The 20,030-nt window shown below is 44.7% G+C and overlaps 1 protein-coding gene across 16 annotated transcripts in view; it reads right to left on the minus strand.

Moving 5' to 3' along the window:
• CELF2 (CUGBP Elav-like family member 2) overlaps nt 1-20,030 on the minus strand; it is a 694,215-nt gene that overhangs the window by 109,535 nt on the left and 564,650 nt on the right. For all 16 annotated transcript variants that reach the window (XM_074942653.1, XM_074942656.1, XM_074942644.1 and 13 more), the window contains one exon: nt 6,851-6,933. In XM_074942653.1, coding sequence (XP_074798754.1) covers nt 6,851-6,933 — 83 coding nt within the window. The remainder of the gene's footprint in view (nt 1-6,850; nt 6,934-20,030) is intronic.

The raw sequence follows: 20,030 nt of genomic DNA on the forward strand, positions 1-20,030 counted from the left end.
GTTGCTTTCCCCGCCCACCACGCTGAGAGACTGTGCATCTCTGAGAAACAGTGGAGCAAGAGCTGGGATTGATTGCAGGCTGGTTTAACGCCACTCCTAATGACAACTTGTGAGGATTAGGAAGTTGTCAGAATCAGATATCAGCAAAGGCATGGGATTGCTTTGTGAAGTCAGTTTGAATTAATTAATGGGTAGCTTCCCTTTGATATCACTTTGATATTTGGCTGCCGCTGGATAAAAATCAACCACAAAGGAAACTTCATTGTGTTTATCATTGCTTAGGACGCTGTTTAGCCAACTGTTTTCTATATCCACTGGTTGCCTTTTTAATTGTCCTGGCATTGTGCATGAGAAATAGGCTTTTATTAATCAATGGAGTTGTGGTGGCATGCTTTTCAATGACTGCTCCTCTCCACTGCTGAAAATACTTACAGAATATATCCTGGGAGCAAAGTCATTAAGAGATTCCAGCAGTGCTGCAAGTGAAATGATGTACAGCTCCAGAATAAGACAAAACACCAGACTCGGCATTCAAATATATCCTTGTATTTCTTTTCCAGATGAAAAGCATTTAAATCCTTTAATGTTACTGCTTTTTATTTATAGAAAGTATGTAGAGATAACGAGATGTGCACCCTGACAACACACCATATTGGGCTGGATCCTCAGTATGTGCAAAATGGAGTTGTTTACAATAGAGCTACATTGATTTATGTGCGCTGAGGATCTAAACCCATAACCAAAACACTGAACTAAGCAATATTCAGTTACATCCCCCAGTTGTTCTGAAATCTCAGATCTCCAGAAGCACATCGAGCTATATCCTCGGCTATGTTTTTGGGATGGGCATCCACAACACAGCCTCCTTACTGCTGGCAGGCCAATTCTGACATTTCTTTCACATTTTTCTTTATCTGAAGGTTTCAGATGTCTACAGAGACCACCCCATAAACAGGGTTGTACTGCAGACAGACCCTTTCATCCAGAAAAATCATAAAAAGGGCTTTATAGACTGCATATGACATATAAGGATCACCGGACAGTCACTGAAGTATAGCAGTGTCGCAAAACTCTGGGTGGAACGTAGCAGTCGTTCAGCACTAGCAACATTACACAAAGGTTTTTAGCAGCGGAAGTGAAGATTAAATTCTTCTACTGAATTTGGAGAGGGAATATGTAAGTAGGCATGCCATAACTACCCCAAATTGTAGTTTAAAGTAGGCACTGGGATTAACACACTTGCTTTTTTCTGAAAGTGCTATCTTTAAAGTGGGACCTTGGATGACTACTAAGTGGTCGTGATCTAGGTTTTACTTCTTAGCCAGTATATAGCATCTTCAACAGCACTGTGCTCCCTAGCAACTTGCTGTAGCACTGCTTCATTACTGGTTCAGATAGGAGAGTGCCAGCTACTGGATCACTAACACGACTAACATGCAGCACCCTGGATTGCCCTGGGAGGTCTCCCTCACAAATAATAATCGGACCATATTTCATGAGATCTGATGAGCATACAGTGCACAGTGTCACAGCCAACGAGATGGACATGACATGGGAGAGCCCTTTGAAAAAAGGCATATTGCCTGGCAGACCTGGTCACAATGAGTGTGTTGCACATACAATATAAAACCCCCTTGGCAGTCTGGGGCTGTGGGTATGACCACCAGGCCACGCTTCCCAACCAGACCCCGAGTGGGGACCATTATAGGGCCTAACAGACACTGCTACGGAAGTTCTCCGATCAGTAGTGCAGGGACGCAAGCATGCCTAGAGTGGATCACCCATAGGGACGCTACTCGAAGAAGAATTAGGTTTTCTACTTTTTTTTTTAAAACCAACACTTCCACATAGAAATAAATAACTTAAAAGTAATTAGAATTTTATAAATTGCATCCACTATGGCCTTTCTCCATGAACTAGAATAGTTTGTGATATAATTTCTAATATAACATTTGTTCAGAAGTTCAGAGTCATTGTTTAGAAGATGTAAATACTATTAGTAATGTTGACATCAAGACAGAGTAAGCAACAGGAAGTTTATCTGTTTTGCTGATATGCACAGAATATCAACTTCAGCTTGTATTCCTTTGACACTGTTTTTTGTTCTCTGTCAAGAGAAGATACTATCCTGTAAATGGTACCTAAAAACACAAGTTTATTTGGATGATAAAAACTCCATTATATGACAAGGATTTTCATAGCTAAAGGAAAAATGATACTAATCAAGAGTAGAAAGAAGCTATTGGATCCTAGATTATGCTGAAAATGTTTGACACAATTATATATACTGGTACATATAAAAGCTTTTACATGATTGTATCCTCCTGAATATGATTAAAACCAGAAAAGCCTTGAGATGTCAGCTGGTGCTATGTTCTTCTTCAGCTTCCTTTTTTGTTGTTGCTGTTAAAAAAAAGTGTCTTGGAGTACATGATTAACTTATTAATTTCATAATACAAAGGAAATTTGGTTAAAATAGTGATGCTGCAACTTTAAATTACAGAACTAGCTTGGTATTTAATGAGAGATTTAGCACAGCGGGGTTTCTGTTAAATTAAGTTGTGCCTTCACATCACAGTGGGAAAACAGGTGTATATTGGTTTAGAATTATGGAAATGTTGACTAATTCCAAGTCTGGTAATCAAACAGCAAGGCACCCTGCAATATTTTCTTCCAAGAATCTGCATTTAATCATTTATGTCTGGTCCCATTTTCTTCATGTCCACTAAAAGGCTGAAACTCAAAGGAGTAGATGCAACATCAATGTTTTCATCTCTCTGCTAAGGATGTGGGTTACCAGCTAAAACTAGACTAAAAAAAGAGCAGAGTACAGTGCATTGCCAAGATAAATTGAAATGGATAGTGGAACATAGAGCAAATGAATGTAAAACAAAGCCCAAGCATTAAGAAGCTTTTTCTGGTTTTCATATGGGGCCCAATACAAAACCTGCTGGAGCTGATCCGAGTCTTTCACTGTGGCCTTTGGATCAGGCCTTCATTTAGAGGATGAGACATAGGAAGCACAAAAGCAATACAATTAATCCAAGAACCTAGAGATTCTTTTAGTTGCAGGAGATGTCTTTTACTACTGAACCGCACACAAACAAAATCTAGTATCACAATGAAGCAGGATGAGGCACAATGTCAAGCACATACTGGTCCCAATTCTCCCCTGGTGCAAATCCAGTCTGGTGCCCAACGGCAACTGGAGATGGTTCCTGTTTGTGCAGAAAGAGATTAGGTGCATGTTCAGCCATGAAATCTGTACGCTGGTTCCTTCACGTTCAGTAGAAACTGCTAATGTAGCCTGATCCAAAGACACTGACGTTAATGAGATTCTTTTCATAATCTTCAGTGGGGACTAGATCCGGCCTGCAGTGAAACTGGGCTTGATCTCCAATTAAAGGGAAGTAGAATCCAATGTTCTCAGTATGCAAATTGCAGCTCCAGAAAGAGTGAATCTTGCTGACTTACAATGAAGTTGTTTTGTGAAAACACTGCTTCAGTGTAACAAGGTGCTAGAACCTCTATAAAATATTAGCATGCAGCGTATACAGAATATAGTAGAATAATGTGTGCATCCAACACTGGTGATGGATCTATGCTTGGATTATTCTATTTTCCTTTAATAATTAGGTGCAACTTGGGCTCTGAAAGTAAAATCCAGTGTTGCCCCAGCACTTTGAATCATGTAATTATGTAATCATGTAATCTATGATGAGATTACTGGTTCTGTGGATGAAGGGAAAGCAGTGGATGTATTGTTTCTTGACTTTAGCAAAGCTTTTGACACGGTCTCCCACAGTATTCTTGTCAGCAAGTTAAAGAAGTATGGGCTGGATGAATGCACTATAAGGTGGGTAGAAAGTTGGCTAGATTGTCGGGCTCAACGGGTAGTGATCAATGGCTCCATGTCTAGTTGGCAGCCGGTGTCAAGTGGAGTGCCCCAGGGGTCGGTCCTGGGGCCAGTTTTGTTCAATATCTTCATAAATGATCTGGAGGATGGTGTGGATTGCACCCTCAGCAAATTTGCGGATGATACGAAAGTAGGAGGAGTGGTAGACACACTGGAGGGCAGGGATAGGATACAGAGGGACCTAGACAAATTGGAGGATTGGGCCAAAAGAAATCTGATGAGGTTCAATAAGGATAAGTGCAGGGTCCTGCACTTAGGACGGAAGAACCCAATGCACCGCTACAAACTAGGGACCGAATGGCTCGGCAGCAGTTCTGCGGAAAAGGACCTAGGGGTGACAGTGGACGAGAAGCTGGATATGAGTCAGCAGTGTGCCCTTGTTGCCAAGAAGGCCAATGGCATTTTGGGATGTATAAGTAGGGGCATAGCGAGCAGATCGAGGGACGTGATCGTTCCCCTCTATTCAACATTGGTGAGGCCTCATCTGGAGTACTGAGTTCAGTTTTGGGCCCCACACTACAAGAAGGATGTGGATAAATTGGAGAGAGTCCAGCGAAGGGCAACAAAAATGATTAGGGGTCTGGAACACATGACTTATGAGGAGAGGCTGAGGGAACTGGGATTGTTTAGTCTGCAGAAGAGAAGAATGAGGGGGGATTTGATAGCTACTTTCAACTACCTGAGAGGTGGTTCCAGAGAGGATGGTTCTAGACTATTCTCAGTGGTAGAAGAGGACAGGACAAGGAGTAATGGTCTCAAGTTGCAGTGGGGGAGGTTTAGGTTGGAGATTAGGAAAAACTTATTCACCAGGAGGGTGGTGAAACACTGGAATGTGTTACCTAGGGAGGTGGTAGAATCTCCTTCCTTAGAAGTTTTTAAGGTCAGGCTTGACAAAGCCCTGGCTGGGATGATTTAATTGGGGATTGGTCCTGCTTTGAGCAGGGGGTTGGACTAGATGACCTCCTGAGGTCCCTTCCAACCCTGATATTCTATGATTCTATGAATTATGTGATAATCTCACCTTTCATTTTTTGAAAAAAAGGTAAGTTTCTTACACTAAAAATTGCAGAGAAAAACGTGGAAGTGTGACCTCCTAAAGGTTGAAAAACTAGAAGGCAAAATTAAACAAAGAATCCAAAATCTATAGTTTTTAAAATTTTTGTGATTTTTGAGCCAGTCTGATGTTCTTTGAATGCTTGGCAACAATGGTAAAAACAGTCCAGACACCAGCCCCACAATGACTGGTGAAAAAGAAGCGGGAGATGCAAATTGCAGCATTTAGCTACTGGCCCAAGTACAGAGCCGTGCAGAGCTGAACCACACATGAGGGGCTCAGGGAAGGATTGTCTCTCTCTGAGATGTCTGGCATGCAGGCTGAACTCTTTTTGTGGACGGAGCAGGCTGCATCAGCAGCCCCCGGCGGGGCTGGCCCACACTCCAGCCTGGTCTCAGGGAGTGTGGGGAGAGGCACATGGCCCCTTTTTTCTTTAGGGCACATTCTTGAGCTTCCTCATAAGCTGGGAGTGCAACTTTGACAGGTCGTTCTGTGGGCTGCACAAAGAGAAAGGAGGCTCAACGGGGCAGCCCTTGGAGTTTGAGACATGTTATACCAAGCAACAAAGCTTTTCATTTATTTCCCTGTATCTGGGCTAGAACTTAGAAGACTTTCTAGCACCCTCTCCCTCAGTGGCTTCCACGTAAAACTAAAGGAGGATATCCATTCTGCTATTGCAGGACTTTTGTGTCATAGCTATTTCACATTTAGATCATCAGATTGGCTTAAATATTTAGCGGTGACACCCTGAGTAAGTTTCCCAGACCTGAAGAAGAGCTCTATGTAAGCTTGTCTCTCTCACCACAGAAGTTTGTCCAATAAAAGATATTACCTCACCCATGTTCTCTGTAGTTCATTTTCTCTGGTAAATTCCATGACTCTCCCACCTGTACAAGGTGGACCAGCCAGAACCTTATTTTTCAAACACATGGAGTTGAATTCACATGCAGCACATGGGAGCTAAAGAAGAGTTTTTTTGCCATGTATCTGTTAAATCAAGTAGTGTGGAACCTATACTTATCAACAAGAGCTATATTTTTACTGTGCCTTTTGTCTTCATTTCTGTTTGGAACCTTACACTGCAAACAAGTACTTGAGTTTTTTATTCCACATGTGACCAATACGCAGCTGTATCCAACAGAATGATGTAAAATACTGAATTGACCGATTGTTTAACTCCAAAAACTTGTGATTATCAAGTTACTACTTTGAAACGTGATGATTATGACTGTAATTTAGAATTTAAAGATTACTTTTTACATATTACACACATAAGCAACTGATCACTAGTACAACTGCATCTATTATAACTGTCACTGTAATACATTAGTGGTTACAGATTGCTGAAAAACAAAACAAAATGGGAGAACATTTTGAATACAATTACATTATAATATTTTCTAATGTACATCAGTACACAGCCATCGAAGTAACTGCTGCGTATTGTTTAGAAACCATTATGCCTATGCTGGCTACATTTGGTCCTTTTCCGCCCTTCCCCCTCAAAAAACCAAACCAAACCAAACCAGACACTTAGGAAAAAAAGAAATCCTGGTGTGTGAAGTTTTGTTTTCCTATTTGCCTTCTCCCCCCCGCCGAAAAATCTTAGTCCACTTCAGCAGCTGCTGCTACCCAGCAGGGATCACTATTATTTCCAGCCAGGGGACATTCTGTATAAGAGCAGTTTTCTTCCAAGCTAATGCCATTGCTACTGGACTGGCCAATTGGCATAGCTACTGTATGTGAATTATCAGGTCAGCAACCCTCCTTCGAAAAGACCAAAGTCATTTTTGGCACTAACAGCCTATAACTAGCCTCTTCAGAAAAGCAGCTATTTTGTAGTGATAAAGTGATTAGGTTCAAAAAGAAAATGTACTCACCCCAGGTAAAGTTTTAATATTGTGCAGTGCATTCTGTGCCTCAAGTGCAGCTTTTCTTGTATAAAATGTTACGAAACAACAACCTAAGGAGAGAAATGAAAAGAAATTACCGACAATAGTTTGAGACTACAATAGGGGAAAAAATGACTGAATGATGCATTATGAAGGCTGAAAATGTGAAGTATAATGAGACTGCATGAATGCTCTGAATCAGAGGAAACTTGTATTGTTTAAAATAAAATAATAAATAATAATAATAATATAAAAAAAGCCACCGCCACATGTTGTATCTATAGCACGCCTACATCCTTAGCAGGCTGTAACCACTTTGAAATTAAGTTAACTAAAATCAATCGACCCCATAGCGTAAACAAAGTTATATTTTGTATAGGTTCTCCATTAAGGTAGGATTATAAACAGCTTGCAAGCTCAGAGCAGTAGAAATTTACCAAAGCAGCCCGGCTAGAAAAGTGGGCTTAAAAAGCACGACCTTACTGAAAGAGACATATACAGGAGCTAAGCTTTTCTGATAAACTACAATTATGCTTCCTAAGGAGGGTTGGGGATAGGCCACTGTGAAACCTGTGATTAGAAGTGCCTCAGTTTAGAGAAGGAATTCAATGTGCCTTTTTAGGGACATTGGAGCCTGCTGCTATCAGTGGATGCTGTTTGACGGTCCTTTAGCTGCATCTTTCCCCGGTCTTAGGTAGAGGAATAGATTTGTGGGCAAACGCGGCTTAAAACCACCATAGTTCCCTACCCTTTCCCAGGGCTGCGAGTTCCGTGCTGTGCCTCCAAAAGGCAAAGCACAGAATGTCACCCCTGGATTCAATTCCTAGCTCTGCCATAAAACTTCATGTGTGGCCATGAGTGAGCCAGGTAAGTGTTGTGCTTCAGTTCCTCAGCTGAATTTGGATCAGGATATTTACATATCATATAGGGATGCATGGTGGGAGGGGGGTTATAAAATTCTTTGAGATACTAGGATGAAAGGTGCTACTAAAGTGAAAACCATTATTTGTATAGATCAAGATGCTATATATTGTACTAGCGTTTCAGAAGACCATCAGCTATACGCAGGCAGCTGCAGAGGATTCAGAGGAACTTAGAACAATACCCAGAGTACAGAAGAAACTTCCTGGCTCACAGACCTCAATACTGCGTTCCTGCTCCTGGGATGGCAGAGATAAGGCAAGGCAGGGCAGAGGTAAGACATTTAGTCCTTTGGGTGGTGAATGAGGACTAGGATGTTGACTGAATCATACCCCCTGCTGCTTACCAAGATGGTGGGACACCTGGTATTCCAGTTTCCATTCAGTCATAGAATCATAGAATATCAGGGTTGGAAGGGACCTTAGGAGGTCATCTAGTCCAACCCCCCGCTCAAAGCAGGACCAATCCCCCAACTAAATCATCCCAGCCAGGGCTTTGTCAAGCGTGATCTTAAAAACTTCAAAGGAAGGAGATTCCACCACCTCACTAAGTAACACATTCCAGTGTTTCACCACCCTCTTGGTGAATAAATTTTTCCTAATCTCCAACCTAAACTTCCCCCACTGCAACTTGAGACCATTACTCCTCGTTCTGTCATCTGCTACTTTGGAACCCCCTTTCAGGTAGTTGAAAGCAGCTATCGAATCTCCCCTCATTCTTCTCTTCTGCACACTAAACAATCCCAGTTCCCTCAGCCTCTCCTCATAAGTCATGTGTTCCAGTCCCCTAATCATTTTTGTTGCCCTCCGCTGGACGCTTTGCAATTTTTTCACATCCTTCTTGTAGTGTGGGGCCCAAAACTGGACACAGTACTCCAGATGAGGCCTCACCAATGTCGAATAGAGGGGAAAGATCACGTCCCTCGATCTGCTGGCAATGCCCCTACTTATACAGCCCAAAATGCCATTTGGCCTTCTTGGCAACAAGGGCACACTGTTGACTCATATCCAGCTTCTCATCCACTGTAACCCCTGCAGAACTGCTGCCTAGCCATTCGGTCCCTAGTCTGTAGCTGTGCATGGGATTCTTCCGTCCTAAGTGCAGGACTCTGCACTTGTCCTTGTTGAACCTCATCAGATTTCTTTTGGCTCAGTCCTCTAATTTGTCTAGGACCCTCTGTATCCTATCCCTACCCTCCAGTGTATCCAGGGCTGGAGCACCCGTGGAGTTGGCGCCTAAGGTGCCACTTTTGGCCGGTTAAATTTACAAGCCCTTTTAGAACCGGTTGCCCCTCGCGGAACAACTGGTTCTAAAAGGGCTTGTAAATTTAACAACCGGTTCTAGCGAACCGGCTCCAGCTCACCTCTGCCTATCTGAGCATTTCGTCCTCAGAAGTTTGGGGAAATAGAGATGCTTCCTCTCTCAGTTTTTGTCCTCCATTTCTCAGACATATTGTTTTTTGCCATCGTACTCTTTCTGGTGTGATGGCAGTTTTGTTTTGTTCATTCAAACATCTGGCACCACAGCCAGGGCATTGTGGCTGATGTTATTAGGACATTACAGACCTGGGAAGGTTGACTTTTGTGCTCCATTCAATGTCTCTTCTTGGTATGTAAACAACAGTGTTTGTGTTACTGTAAAAGCTGTTACCAACAGAGCTCAAACAGCTGTTGCACCAAAATAGTGAAAGTATTCTTTTTGTTTTTCGTGTGTTAGCGATTGTACAGTTTCTCTACCATCAAGAAGATGCAGTCCCACCTAGATTTACCTCAGAGTTAAACTAGTTAAATTTCGGTCTGTAGTAGGCAGTCACGGTATCTTCCGCATCAGATACTTTCAAGGTTGCCAACCCCCAGAATGGACCTTGACAGTTGCCCTGACCTGAGGGATTTTCATTCAGGCTTCCAGTTACTTGGGGTGCAGAGGGTTTCATCTTGAGGGACTTACAAAGTACCCTCTTTCTTTTAGATAGGAATAATCCCTCCCTAGATATCTGCAGGTAACTCACATGACTCTGAGCTGCCTTCAGAGCCAAGTACTGAGGTACAATCCTTCATGTACAATCGAGATGCAGGAATTTTACACTGAATCCATATTCAAATCCAGGTCTGCTCTGTGGAACTACAGCAGTTCAAGTTGGGGCCACCTATTAGTGAACTCCTCTTGAAAATTCCCTAAGCTGAGGTGTAAAATTTCCTCTGGGAGTGTGTGAACTTTTGCCAGTCTGTTTTTCTCTTCACCCCCACTTCCACCCCCACCCTTCTTAGCAGATCTATTCAGACCCAATCATTGTCAACTGTGGTAGTTCTGCCCAGTTGTCCATTAGAGATGATTTTTTTTAATTAAAAAAATGAGTTTAAATAGATGTAAGTAATTGAAGCATTTCATCTTTGGGCCTTTTTAGATCCACAAGTTTTAAGGCCAGAAGGGACCGTTGTGACCATATAGTCTGACCTCCTACCTAACACATTTCTATGCTGCCTCTTACACGGCTATCGTCTCCCAGTTTTTGTTCACAAAGTCACTATCCTCTCCTCTTACAGATACCCCTTAAAAACACTTTTCTTTCATGAAGCCCACAAGCAGCAAGCCCATGATAATTTCCCAATATGTCCTGTCTTGCTGTGTTCATCTTTCAGATGCAAGCTCTTGGAACCAATGCCAAGTATGCGCCTCTAGAGGGTCTCAAACTTTTCCACACCTGGTGTAATAGGCTCCCTTCTCTGCCCTTTGGACCACCACAAACAGACTGGATATTCCGAGTTGATAAGCCCCAGTGTGGTGTTGATGGAGTCCCCTCCACCCAGTACAACCTTATGCAGCAAAATACAATTGGAAGTAAGGCTATGTCTAAACTAGCACTTTTGTCAGTATAATTTACGTCGCTCAGGGGTGCGATAAAACACGCTTCTGAGCAACATAAGTTACACCAACAGAAGCACCAGTGTGGACAGCACTATGTCAGTGGGGGAGGCTCTCTTGCCAACATAGCTACCACCGCTCGTTGGGAGTGGATTAACTATGTCAATGGGAGACCTCTCTCCCATCAGCTTAGAGCAGCTACCCGAGTGATCTTACAGCAGCGCAATTGCATTGGTACAGCTGTGCCACTATAAGCTTTCTAGTGTAGACATGCCCTAAATTTCCCCCATGACCTGCCCTTCGGGGAGGGAGAGGGAAAAATCTCACTGTCCTGAGACCCTGCATCCCATCACCCTGGCTTCCTGTCCTTAGTGTTCCCAGCTGACAGGATGATTGCTCTCTGAGCATCCATTCCCCAATTAAATCCACTCCAGGGAGTGGAATATGTCTGCACTGCAAGAAAAGACTCAAGGCAGCAAGCCTCAGAGCCCAGGTCAACTGACTTGGGCTCCCACTAATGGGCTAAAAATAGCAGTGTAAACATTCAAGCTGGAGCCTGGGCTCTGAAACCCAATGAGCAGGGAGGGTCTTGGATCGCAGGCTCCAGCCCGACTCTGAACATCTACACAGCTGTTTTTTGCCCTGTAGCACAAGCCTCAGTCAGTTGACTGGAGCTCTGAGATTCATGGCCATGGGCTTGGGGGTTTTTTGCAGTGTATATGTAGCCATAGTGACCAGAATGCTGGGTCAGCTCTCGGCTCCTAGCACTCTGTCCCACTTGCATAACTCCAGGATTCCCTTCCCTTCCACTGGAATTTAGGCTGGGCCCCACTCTCATCTAGCAATATGGGAAGGAGCATAGCAATCATGGATCCCCTGGCATCTGTTCACAACCCCAGGTCGAGAGCCCATGTATTAAACAAATAAAACTGACCCAAGAGGCTATGATTGACAGTGTGATATAAAATTGACTTGTAAAATAGGGAAAAAATCATTGCTGCATTTCTATGTTGTATTATTGAAGAATGGCACAAATACAGGTTTAATTCTGGAGTAAAATAATCTGAAATCACAAGGCTTGCTCTCAGTGGAAGGTTTTAAAACTCTGAACTCCTATAAAAAGCACAAGCGGCTAACAATCAATTGCTGACTGATTGAATGATCCTGCTGAATGACCCACAAATGACTGAAATCATTACCAAATGGGTTCCTTTGTAAACTGTGAAATTTTAAGGGGATCTGCTGGCATTCGTCTGTGAATGGTGTTTCTCCTGACTGTGGTAAGTCTGCATTACCTGCCTGTGTGAGTGTATTGTATTGCCTGTGAGTGCATTTCTGTGTTAGGGGATAAGGTCCCCCATGTATTCTGGCTGGGAACACGATTACCTTTGCTTGTTATAAAGGTAACATTTGTAGCTGGTCCAACTGCAAAGCCCCAGAGAGCACTCAAAGCACAATCTGCAGCTTGAACCAAGAGAAAGGTGGCAGGAGGGAGAATTCTGAAGATTCCAACCTTCCTTCTAGACTGGGATGGTAGCCATCTCTACTAATTAAGACTCTGTACCAGTTGTATTCTGTTCTGTCTCTGTCCACATCCTGCTGACCACTTGGTGTCTATGCTAGGGGAAGAAAAAGTGAATGGAACCTGGGAGGCAGTGACCATGAGATAGTCGAGTTCAGGATCCTGACACAAGGAAGAAAGGAGAGCAGCAGAATACAGACCCTGGACTTCAGAAAAGCAGACTTTGACTCCCTCAGGGAACTGATGGGCAGGATCCCCTGGGAGAATAACATGAGGGGGAAAGGAGTCCAGGAGAGCTGGCTGTATTTTAAAGAATCCTTATTGAGGTTACAGGGACAAACCATCCCGATGTGTAGAAAGAATAGTAAATATGGCAGGTGACCAGCTTGGCTTAACAGTGAAATCCTTACTGATCTTAAACACAAAAAAGAATCTTACAAGAAGTAAGAAAATTTGGTGGGTGCAGAGCACCCACCGGTAGATCCCCGCCCCACCCCCGGCCCCAGCTCACCTCCGCTCCGCCTCTGCCTCCTCCCCTGAACGCGCCGCCCTGCTCTGCTTCTCCGGCCCCCCCAGGCTTCCCATGAATCAGCTGTTTGTGCGGGAAGCTGGGGCAGGCTGAGAAGCAAGTGGCAGCTTCCCGCTCAGGCCCATGGAGGCGGAGGTGAGCTCGGGCCGGGGGGGGGGGGGGGAGGGGTGCGAGGAGGGCCGCCCGCGCTGCAGCAGGTAACCGGGGCGGGGGGGGGGGGGAGGGTGCGTAGGGGAACCGCTTCCCGCCCCAGCTCACCTCCGCCACCCTCGGCCTGAGCGGGAAGCCGCGGCCTGCTTCTCAGCCCTCCCCGGCTTCCCGCCGAACAGCTGATTTGCGGGAAGCCGGGGGCGCGGAGAAGCAGAGCGGGGCGGTGGGTTCAGGGGAGGACGCGAAGCAGAGCGGAGGTGAGCTGGGGCTGGGCGTGGGGCGGGGAGCTGCTGGTGGGTGCTCTGCACCCACCAATTTTCCCTGTGGGTGCTCCAGCCCCGGAGCACCCAGGGAGTTGGCGTCTAAGGCGCCACTTTTGATGTGATCAGTGGGGGAGCGGCCGCTCCCCGTGCTCCCCCCCAGCTATGCTCCCCCGCCCCTAGGAGCCAGAGGGACCTGCTGGATGCTTCCTGGGAGCTGCCCCAGGTAAGCACCGCTGGGACTCCCCACCTCGCCCCCCGGCAGGTCCCTCTTAGGGGTGGGGTGGGCACCCACTACGGTGGCCCACGAGACCCTCCTTCCCGGTTCTGGGGGCAGTCAGGGGACAGGGGAGAGGGGGGGAAGGAGCAGGGGTCATGGGGGGCATCAAGGAATGCGGGGGGGTTGGATGAGGCAGGAGTCCCAGGGGCGGGGGTGGGCAACGACCCCCTCGTGGGGTGAGGAGGGAACCCGTTAAGATTTTGGCAGCTCATCACTGCAGATAGGTGCTCCAAAGTTTGCAACATCAATACCTCAGCCTCACCAAAATAGGGTCTCTTATCTCAGATGCCTTTTCTTTTTCTTAAAAGCAAATTTAGTGCTAGAAAAAGACCTCAAGGACTTCAGTTTCTAGGAGTGATAAGGTGGTATATTCTCCATGACATACTCAATCTCTGGCCTTCGCTGAGGCTGCCAAAGGCACCAGCTAGTGCCAGTGGTGGAGGCTCTCTGTTTATCAGTAGGGATCTGTTCAGTGAGATTGGAGGGAACCACCTTTCTGCCATTCTAGGTAAACAGGACACCAGCAGAATATATGAATTTATGTTGTAATGGCTGCGTCGTCTGCATTTTTAAATGATAGTTTAAAAGTTTCAGAATATGCAAAATATAGAAAAAAAATGACAGATCCCTAAAATCATACGGGGAATTAGGGGAAAGATTTTTCTGTTTTTCTGTTTGTTTTTTTTTTTTTTAAACAGCGAAACAAATGCAACTTTCTTCATGCACGTTGTTACAGCAGCCAATTCAGAGCTGCAGTCTGGGATTTTCAAAAGCATCTAAGTAGCTTACTTTTAATGGGACTTGGGGGCCTATGTCTGTTAGATATCTTTGAGAATCCGACCTGCACTCCAGTATGTGAAGAAAAAGGTGCAGATCTGCTCAAAGATGCCCCCGAAGGAATGGGGGCTTCACTGGACTGCAAGTATCCCCGCAGAGGCCCATGAAATATAGTCCGAGGTGAGTTTTCAATCACTTCCTCCCAAATCAAACAAAGGCAAATTACTCAGTGAGGACTATTTAAAGGCCTAGTTTCAAACAGCTGAGTAGTACGGCCTCTTTCACAAAGGAACTGTACGGAGTTGTGACTGACGTCTTCCATGACTTCCTTTAATGGCACTGGAATCTATGCAAGAGGCTTAATCACTATAGTGCCACAGCTGATCTCACGACATCTCTTTGCCACAGCAGCTGAAACACTCTAGGAAAAGGCTGCTGCTGGTCTTTTACCATGCCATGCACGGACAATCAGTGCAGCCTGGAAGCTGAAAATGACACCCTTCCAGTGTGGAAGTATTGGTGGGAACGAGACTCTAACACACTCAGGCTAACACTACAAACACCAGAATGGTACAGCTGCAACTATGCTGCTGTAGTGCAGACGCTTCCTCCATGAGCAGAAGGGGTTTTTCCATTGATGTAGTTTATTGCTGCCTCTCAAAGAGGTGAGTTAGGTCGACGGAAGAAATATTTTGTCAACCTAGCTGCATTTTTGCTGGGGGGGTTAGAATCACAGAATCATAGCAGATTAGGGTTGGAAGAGACCTCAGGAGGTCACCTAGTCCAATCCTCTGCTCAAAGCAGGACCAACACCAACTAAATCATCCCAGCCAGGGCTTCGTCAAGCCGGGCCTTAAAAACCTCTAAGGATGGAGATTCCACCATCTCCCTAGGTAACCCATTCCAGTGCTTCACCACTGTCCTAGTGAAATGGTGTTTCCTAATATCCAACCTAGACCTCCCCCACTGCAACTTGACACCATTGCTGCTTGTTCTGTCATTTGCCACCACTGAGAACAGCCAAGCTCCATCCTCTTTGGAACCCCCCTTCAGGTAGTTGAAGGCTACTATCAAGTCCCCGCTCACTCTTCTCTTCTGCAGACTAAATAACCCCAGTTCCCTCAGCCTCTCCTCGTAAGTCATGTGCCCCAACCCGCTAATCATTTTCGTTGCCCTCCACTGGACTCTCTCCAATTTGTCCAACATCCTTTCTGGCTTGGGGGGACCGAAACTGGACACAACCTAACTATGGAGTTCAGGGCGCAACATTTTTCACAGCCTTAAGTGACATAGTTAGGTCAATCTAATTTTTAAGTGTAGACCGGGCCTAAGTAAATTCAGGAGTCCATCACTGCACTTGCCTCTTTCTCCACTTGATCACAGATGCTGGACCAGTGCTCAACAAGCTACTTTCTGGCTTGATCAGAGTTACCAAAACCATGCACCGTTAACTCCTGTGCTGTGCCCGGGGGCGCAGCATTGCAAAAAATAACTCACGTGGTGGAAGTTCCCAACCCGACATCTAGAGCGCAGTTTACAACACCTACCCTCCCTCGATACTGAGGTCATCCTCTGGTTACAGAACCTGGACATCGACCCCTGACATTTGCACACAAGAGAGAATCACTACACCAGGAATTACATGCTCAAGTGAGGATGGAAATGTCTGTTTAGCTTTTGGTGTGAAAATGCTCTTTTAAACTCCTGTTTCTTCTTCCCCTTTAAGATGAGTTCAGAGTTGCCAGTCTATGGTTAATGGGGAGCTATGCATGTGCAAGAAGAAGGGAAGATAACCCTTAGTTTTGGCTGGAACTGCAAAATCTGTTTTCTTATAAGGGCTTTGTTGTAATGATTTGGTTCAGAGAAAACCGTAGTGCAGATTTTCCAGGCCCAAACAACTTTTTGGGTTAAAAGGAAAAAAAAATAGAAAAAACAACGTATTTCTTGGACTGATTTTTGAGCTTTTATAGTTTTGAACTGTCCAAAATTGTCAATTTGGAGCTCCACTGTGTTGTGCCTATTATCACCTGCTGCCAGCATCTGAACCCTAGCCATAGGATATAGGAATACAAGAGCTTATCAGTGTGTCTTCAAAGCTTGCAACAACTTAAAAGTATGAAATCTGCTTTACCTTCTAGACTAATAAAATAAACACTTCAAAACAGCTATAATGATTATCTGATGATTGAACTCTGTATTCTTTTAGCAAGTAATGGAATCCTAGCAGACAAATTCAATTCAAGATACATTCACATTCAGGACATCAACAAAGTCATCATGTTGTGAATTGAAAATTCCTTTAAAGGCTGTGTTTGAATTCTAAGGGACTGACAGATCTAGAGGCGGAAGGCCCTGGAAGGCTAAATGAGTGAAGTCCTGCTATGTTTCTCTCTTTCTGTGAATGAAGCTCACTTTTGTAAGTGAATTAGCAAGCAGAACAGGTGCTGGCTTCATGCAGGCTTGGAATCTCAATGGGGACACTGTCTTCTTGCCAATCCAGCACAGTTCAAGCTAGATAAGTCAAAGAAGGGTTTTCTCCAGGAGTTCTGATCTTGATTTCTGTCCTCACCTCCCACCACACATTTTAAATGTTACATTATGAGTTAAAGGGGCTGCATTTATAAGGGACTCTTGAATTCCAGCTGTTCCCCTGAAGAGTATAATACGTGCTTCGTGAAGCTCGAACAACTGCCTAAACAGCATGACTTTCAACCAAACACACCATGACCCGCGCTTTCATTTTCCAACAGGCAATTAAGACGTCAAAAAGTCTTTCCATTAAAGCCACAGAGAAGACCTATTGCTACAGTAGTTTAGGTATGTGCTTGGAGAACAGCCACTTTCAAGTGCATTAGATGGGAGTCAGGGCGGGAAGGATTATGAGGAGGCCTGGGCTGCATTTATAATTTATATTGTAATATGGATTATTATGCAGTTAACTACATTCTAGAGAAGATGCCATTCCAATATTCTGAGAGACGCGTGTCATCGGAGGGGGGTCGGGGGGTGGGATTGAACCTGGGGCCTCTGGAGCTTATTGCATGAGCCTCTACTATAGGGGAGGCCAACCTGAGCCTGAGAAGGAGTCAGAGTTTACCAATGTACATTGCCAGAGAGCCACCAGCCCCCCAGCAGCTCCCACCACCAGCTCCCAGTGTCTCCCACCCACCAGCAGCCCCTCCCAATCCGTGCCTTCCCCTCCCTCCCCGCACCTCCCGATCAGCTGTTTTGCGGCATGCAGGAGGCTCGGGAGGGGGAAGGAGCGAGGGCACGGCAGGCTCGGGGGATGGGGCGGAGTGGGGGCAGGGCTTGTGGCAGAGCCAGGGGTTGAGCAGTGAGCACCCCCTGGCACATTGGAAAGTTGGCGCCTGTAGCTCCAGCCCTGGAGTCGGTGCCTACACAAGGAGCCGCATATTAACCTCTGAAGAGCCGCATGTGTCTCCGGAGCCACAGGTTGGCCACCCCTGCTCTACTGCATGAGCTAAAAGCCAACTGGCTGTTAGCCAAGGCTGTAAAGCAGACTCATTTTATCTCTCTCTTTCTCTCTTTAAGTAGTCTCGGTGCCACTAGATGGGACAGAACACCACACCCCGTAGGCATGTGGGTTACACATGGAAAGTGTTACAAGCCTTGGAGAGTTGCTTTGGTTACTTAATACTGTACCTCTAACCATGCCATACTAAACATAGAGGCATATAAGCGAGAGCTGAAAGGGAAAGATCGGTGATAGAAGCAAAGACCTGCACAGGAAAATAAAACACATTTGGAAGGTGAAATCAAGCTGCGTCTCTGCTCTCACCTAACAGAAAAGGAAAAAAGGAACAGCCATGGATGCATTTTCGCATTATCCCTTAGTAACATGTTACTGCTCTATAATACATCGAGTAACTTGTGTGTAAGATGGGGCCTTTCATTTTGGGGGCAATCAAACAGATAGAACTGCCATATCCTGCAGAAATCAACCCTTTAACGATACCATATTCCAATTTGCTCAGTTTTATAGAGTTCGATATAATTGGCACCCTGATGGAAACCATATTACCAATCCGGCCACCAGCCAGGAAACAGAAAAGCCACTCACTCTCAATTGTAATGGCAGCAGATTTTACAGTGCTGCCATTTATAATGTTAACATGCTATCTGGAGATGGGGAGTGCTACTATTCCAACCAGGAGGAACCAAATTCAACACTTGTGCTTCTTCTGCTCCCTTTCTTCTTCGGATTATAACGTCCAGGATAGTGATAGCAGCTATATTATGCCCTGAACACTCCTTAGCACATTACAGTACCAGTGTACCTGGCCTGTAACAGCCTTGTCAATGCCAGTAAAAAACAATCCCATGAAGCTTAATTTTTTCTCTCCATTATGACTGCATTTCTGTTAATTGGCCACAAGTCCTGGTTTCCTGTCATCCTTCAGCTGCATTGGGGAGTTCTTTTGGAGGAGTCATTCCCGTACCCTTGTGAATACAAATGCTCTCTATAAATGTCCTCTGCCTGGAAAATTGAGGTCTTTTTTTGACCTAGATTAAATCTGCTGCATTTTCAAGCCTTTTGGGAAAGCAACTAAGAAATAATGTGCACTGGTTCGTGGGCTACAACACTTCCCCATCCATTATTATGTAAATTCTGACTAAAGAGCGACACAGATAGAAAAGATATCAAGGACAAAATTGCTAGAATCTGCATTTTTCTTGCTTTCTGAAATAAGCCTCTTACATTAAACAATTTTAAATGTCTAATGGCTGCAAAAGTATCTGAGGAATTTTAATGTAAATTAGCAGATTTAGCAGATTCTTGAACTTTCTTGTGGTATGCATAATGAATGGAAAGTTTATGGCCAGTATGCTCCTAGAGCAAGGCACCTGGGGTTGCTGTGGGAAGAAAGGGGGAAAGTTTGATTAGATTCAGTTTCTGCAACTTGAAAATACTATTTGACATTCACAGTGGATGGTAATAGGTAAACAAAAGGTTCAGAATTAGATTCTGGATATTGCCAGACAGAGTGATAAATGCAGCTGTACGGGGACAGTTATCCACTAAAAGAGAGAATAAAAAACCAAACAGATTGATAACAGCAGTTTCATGTAATTAATAACTATTCCAAGACTGAAGGCAGCCTCCACTCCACCATGGGATGTGATCTTAGCAGAACTGTTTGCGGACAGGAGGCTTCCAAGGGGAAAAATAAAACCCCACAAAGTGCTGCAGCAGTGTTGATAATTCAGTAAGCAGCTCTCTATCCTCGAGTCAGTGAGGAACCAATGCCCCAGCCCACTGTTAGGAGACAGAATGCTGCTGGAAGCATTCCATGCATAAGCAATGTGGCTCACCCAAGCTACTATCCTCTCAAATTCCTCCTAGAGACGCACTTCTCTTGCAACACTCGCAGAAAGTGAATCAATAATATTAACTGTTAAAAATCCAAATAATTTCCCCCAGTGAATATTGTCTAGTTTGAGTTTGCCCTACTTAGAATTCTAGCTCTTTGAGGCAAAGAATACTAGTAATTTGGATCTTAGACAGCACTAAAAATACCATCAGTGCTTATAACAGAGAGGAATAATGATCTAGTGATTAAGCCACTGGGCAGGGAATGAGGAGATCTAGGTTCAAGTCCCAGCTCTGCCATGGGCATCCCATGTGATTTTGGGAAAGTCTTAATTCTTCTGTGCTTCATTTCCCCATTTGTAAAATGGGGACAATCATATTTTATTTCTCCCATATTGTATCTGTCTTGCCTATTTAGACTGTAAGCTGTTAGAGACAGGGATTGTCTTTTATTATGTGTATGTACAATGAGCCCCCTGCGCTCACTCAAGGCATCTATGTGCTAGTATAATATAAATATTATTATATAAACACA

The sequence above is a fragment of the Natator depressus genome, chromosome 1, assembly GCF_965152275.1.
Source record: "Natator depressus isolate rNatDep1 chromosome 1, rNatDep2.hap1, whole genome shotgun sequence".
Lineage (NCBI taxonomy): Eukaryota > Metazoa > Chordata > Testudines > Cheloniidae > Natator > Natator depressus.